At 40.5% G+C, this 5,000-nt stretch overlaps 1 protein-coding gene across 2 annotated transcripts in view; it reads left to right on the plus strand.

Annotated features, from left to right (window-relative positions):
- LOC134197776 (endosome/lysosome-associated apoptosis and autophagy regulator family member 2-like) overlaps positions 1-5,000 on the plus strand; it is an 18,421-nt gene that overhangs the window by 13,172 nt on the left and 249 nt on the right. For both annotated transcript variants that reach the window (XM_062667126.1, XM_062667127.1), the window contains 5 exons: positions 1-29; positions 95-135; positions 2,653-2,770; positions 2,839-2,915; positions 2,979-3,153. The exon at positions 1-29 is cut by the window's left edge and continues 53 nt beyond it. In XM_062667126.1, coding sequence (XP_062523110.1) covers positions 1-29; positions 95-135; positions 2,653-2,770; positions 2,839-2,915; positions 2,979-3,153 — 440 coding nt within the window. The remainder of the gene's footprint in view (positions 30-94; positions 136-2,652; positions 2,771-2,838; positions 2,916-2,978; positions 3,154-5,000) is intronic.

Below are 5,000 nucleotides of genomic sequence, written 5' to 3' on the forward strand. Positions count from 1 at the left end.
ATTATGAGAAGCTTGAAGGAGTGTGTAAAGTGAGACAGACAGCATTAGTTTGCACGAGCATTTCTTACTACGTTCTTTGTGTTACTGAATCAAGGATAATAAATCGGAGATCATGTATCTTCAGAAAGAACCCAGGTTTGTAATCTAGTCTCGCGTAGCCAGACCCCTTTCCGCCGCCGCCTCCCTGGCGAAATGGGGTCTGGTGTACGGCCTTTGATGTCGCTGTGTGCCGCGTAGCCAGAAATCGGCTATCTAAAGACCGGATTTAGTTTCTTAAACGCTTCACTAAAGACGAGACTGGTATGCACGCAGTGCAATCCTATCTCAATAGCTTCTCTTGTTTCGTAGAGAACAACTCGAAGACTAGAGCTAGAGTCGTTGCTGTTTGTGAAATCTGCATGTCTACAGCAGCGATTAAACGATTTGGTCTCTTCCTGGTTGCTACTGTATGTGTTCACCAAAACAATGCACAAAACACATGAAATGATTACCCAAACACAGAAAGACGACTCATCTTGTTTCGATGACGTCATTCAACTCCAGATATCGCTCACTCCGGACTGTATGCGGTCGCTTTAGACGTCAAAAAACAGCAAACAGCACTGAGCATGTTTGCATCCATCCAGTACGTTCGCATTCAGTCTCCGTTGTGACACGAGCGCACAACGCTAGATCGTACGACGTCGATCATGGCTGCATGAAATCGAAGCCTGTCGACGTCAACGTCCCCGCGGCCGCGTTTAATCGCTGCTGTAGACATGCAGATTTCACAAACAGCAACGACTCTAGCTGTTCTCTACGAAACAAGAGAAGCTATTGAGATAGGATTGCATTGCGTGCATACCAGTCTCGTCTTTAGTGAAGCGTTTAAGAAACTAAATCCGGTCTTTAGATAGCCGATTTCTGGCTACACGGCACACAGCGACATCAAAGGCCGTACACCAGACCCCATTTCGCCGGGGAGGCCGCGGCGGAAAGGGGTCTGGCTACGCGAGACTAGTTCGTAATCTATGTTGTATTGTTGGCAAGACATAATGTTTGTGCTATGTGTAATCTATTATTGTATTGTAGCTAATTGATGCTGCTTACAATAAAAATTTGCTTAGACAATGAGTAGGCAAATCAGCTAGTACAATAACGTAGCAATCAAATAGTGAAAAGAAATTGAGGCAATGGCAGCTTATCAGATAGAAATGATGTAGGGTACAATATCACTGCATGATTGATGACACAATTCTTAAGTGAAATTTAATAATTATAAAATTATTAAAATTATTAATAATTATCATCATCATCAGCAGTGAGATTCGCCTCACTGAGTAGATTTATGATAGAGTAGCAAGTTTTTGAGTTTTTTTTAGAGTTTCTGTGATTGCTGTATTATTGACATGGACAATATTTAAAAATATATCAGAAATACAATATATAAAAAATGTATATATAAAAAAAGTTAATATTAAAAAATCATAGTAAGTAATTATAAAATTATTTAGCTATGAGCCTATAAGAAAAGGGACTTTGTAAAAGTCACAAGACTTGGTGAGTAGCGTACTCTAAACGTATAGGGCTAAACCGACTTCCGGTCTGGGGACTATGTGTCTGTCTGTCTGGCTGGCTGGCTGGCTGGCTGGCTGGCTGGCTGGCTGGCTATGTCTGTCATGCTACAGGAATGTGCCATGCCTCCTTAGTGTGGCCCAATCACGACGCATTAATTCCTTTATGTCGCACGCGGCAACCAAAGACAATGGACGAACAGCCAACTGTAGGCGCGAAACTTCCTTGAGAGAGTTTCTCACCAGAACAGTGAAATTCATGTTTGCGATTGCTAAGACCTGTCTGACATAAACAACAGAACTCATCTGTCTGCAACTACTGACCCAAAATCGATCGCTTTCTTGGTTTTGCGATATTTATACGGGAATCTAACATTACGTAACCACTAGAGATTTTATGTCCCGTATACGATGACTCTACTAACGACTACAGACTATTTACGGACTTTGCGGTCACACGAAACGACAGTCGCTATGTAGGATTTTAAATGCATTTTACAGGTAGCACGTGTAGAAAGAAAATAGCGTGTATATTCGTAATTTTACGCGACGTACAATTACTCCTCTAGCGTACACGGTGTTCAGGACTTTGAAGGCTCATAGCTGTAGAAGCGACGGCGTAAACACAGCTTCAATTACTAGTTAATAATTGCTATCTTACCGAAATTTGATGGTAGCTCATGTGAATTAGTTCGTAATTGATGTTGGTGTAAGGTTGTTGTTATGTGGGCTGAAAGTACAAATGATATATAACTGTATTCCATTTAATTACTTGTCCACACTTAACAGTGGATGTTGTTTTGTGTACTGATTTAGTTACTCTATGAGATGCATTGATTATAATGTATTGAATGCTGTTTGGCTAAAATGTATTATGTGAACGGTGTGATCGCCTATTCTGTATATGAGTTGGCACAAAAAGTTGATTACAATGAATTTCAATTTAGTACAACGATGTACACTACACTAACTAGAAAATATCAGAAGGAATGACTTTGTTTTGTGAAAGCTGACAAATTGGTTTGGCTTGAATGCTCACTAAGTATTGTTTATTGGTAGAATGTTGCTGAATTTGGCTGACGGTAATTCTCATTTATAGAGAATGCATTGGTGGTGTTACGCGTCCTCGTAAAGTGAAAGTTGACTGTGTAGAACAACGGATGGTTGTGGTTACAGTTGTTGAGCATAAGCCAGTTGCAAGTTTGTTGGACTACAAAGTTAGTTTATATCTATCTTTACAAATGTGTGGATTTAAATGGCTGATGTAATGGTTGATGTGTACAAGGGATATATTGGCATTGCACTTGGTGTTGCTGTCATTTTGGTGCTTGTGTTGATTTTTCTGTATTTCAAGAATAGGAGGTATGGTGATGTTATTCTGGTGATGCTCTTTGTTTAGCTTGTTAGCTGCATGTCTGCGTGTAGGTTGGAGTACAAGTATCAACAACTGAAACAGTCAGCTAAAGATGGAGATGAACTTCCTGCACCTGAAACATGTGTACAGGAGTCTGAAGATGAAGACGAAGTTGTGTACAGGAAAGGAATCAAAACAGAACGAAAGCTTCTGAAAAAACTCAAAGGAATAACCGGAAAAGGAAAGGTAAGATTTAGCAGTAGCACATGCTGGAAAGACTTTAATATAAAATGTGGCATGCATGTTGGATCATTGTAACAGCAATGTGTAGTGTTTGGTCTTTATCTTTTGCATATCTTTTGGTGTATTTCAATTGTCTTTAAAGTAAGTAAAGCAGCTAGTATCAGTGGCGGATTATAGGAGAGGACCCAACGGGCCCGGGCTCTCCCCCTTGTTGCCATTTGCTGTTAACTTGCCAGAGTGTAAGACATTGTGCTGTTACTTGTAATGGCACAAGAGGAGATCGAATATACAAGGCTGACGACTGATTTTATATCAAGAATATTATTCTCTTAGTCTGATAGAATTTGCACGTGTGGTGTAAGACTCCAGCTGAGCGATGTCTGAAGTAAGTTATTTTACAAAACTTGGTGTGTGTGTGGTTTTGCTGTGGGCGTGTTTATATATATATATATATATATATATACGTATATATGGACTAATCAGTGATAGGAGGAGAGTATTGGAAATATGGCAGAGCTATAGCTGTTTACTATGCAAATTTTTATTCCAGTGGACATACAGCTGGAAGATGTCAAGAAAACCGGTACCTAAACATTTCGTACCACTATTGCAAAGTTAAACAACTGAATTCTGTAGACTTGGACTACCAGACCATAGGCATGGGAACGGTGTGTGTGTGTGTGTGTGTGTGTGTGTGTGTGTGTGTGTGTGTGTGTGTGTGTGTGTGTGTGTGTGTGGTGTGTGTGGTGTGTGTGTGTGTGTGTGTGTGTGTGTGTGTGCACGTGCATGCATGCGTGTGTGCATGCATGCGTGTGTGTGCACGTGTGTGTGCGTGTGTGTGTGTGAGGTGTGTGTGAGGGGGGATTAAGCTTCCTGAACTTGAGCATGATCTTCAAGGCTTGAATTTCCAGATCAATAGACTCACTGTAAGTACCAGGATAGTCATACTGTACTGCAGTAATTTCAAACGTAGTCCCATCTCTGATTCATGGCTTTCGTGCGAGTTGCTGATGCTCATGCCTCGCTTGCGTTGACCATTGACCACGGAGTTGCAAATTTGGGCTCCTGAAAAGGTAGTACGTAGTCTATTGTCTGATCTGTGAGGTTCCTTAACAACGTAAATGTTCACTCACACTCTACCGCTGTGCTAATATAAAGCAGTACCGGATGATGTTAATCACTAATTTCAGTTATGTGTCTGTGTGCATGCCTACCTGTTTGTCTGCATACATGCATGTATATCATGATGATACATACATACATACATACATACACGAGTACGACGTATGTATGTATATATATATATATATATATATATATATATATATATATATATATATATATGTATATACAAAGGACACTGTTAGATAGTCTTCACTGCAGCGGTGGACATGCCATCATATCTATAAATGTATGTATGTATGTACTAAAAAATTAGTTACGTGTGTATGCATTATGTAGGTAGGTAGGTAGGTAGGTAGGTAGCCTCAAATCAGTCTTGTGCAAGTGGGTCCACGTGGGTGTGTCCACGTGGGTGTGTCCATGTGGGTGTGTCATTTTGGTTAGACATCAGGATGCATTCCTTTTGCATTCCTGGTGCCATGCCAATGCACCAGCCATATCCAAACTTGCAATTGGCCACTCTGTGGCATTGCATTGTTTACCACTTACTACGTGTAGATGGGACATACATTGTTGTTTAGTCATTGCTCGCACGTTGAAATATCTCTAGTTGGTTATGCATATAACTGAAGTTTGAGGTTGGCAGACTTGTTCTCTAGCTAAGTAGGAGGTTTGGACAGTGATATTGTCTGCACAGTTACAGACTTGCTGGTTTATATCTTTTGTTA

The sequence above is a fragment of the Corticium candelabrum genome, chromosome 22 (genome assembly GCF_963422355.1).
Source record: "Corticium candelabrum chromosome 22, ooCorCand1.1, whole genome shotgun sequence".
NCBI classification, from domain to species: Eukaryota; Metazoa; Porifera; class Homoscleromorpha; order Homosclerophorida; family Plakinidae; genus Corticium; species Corticium candelabrum.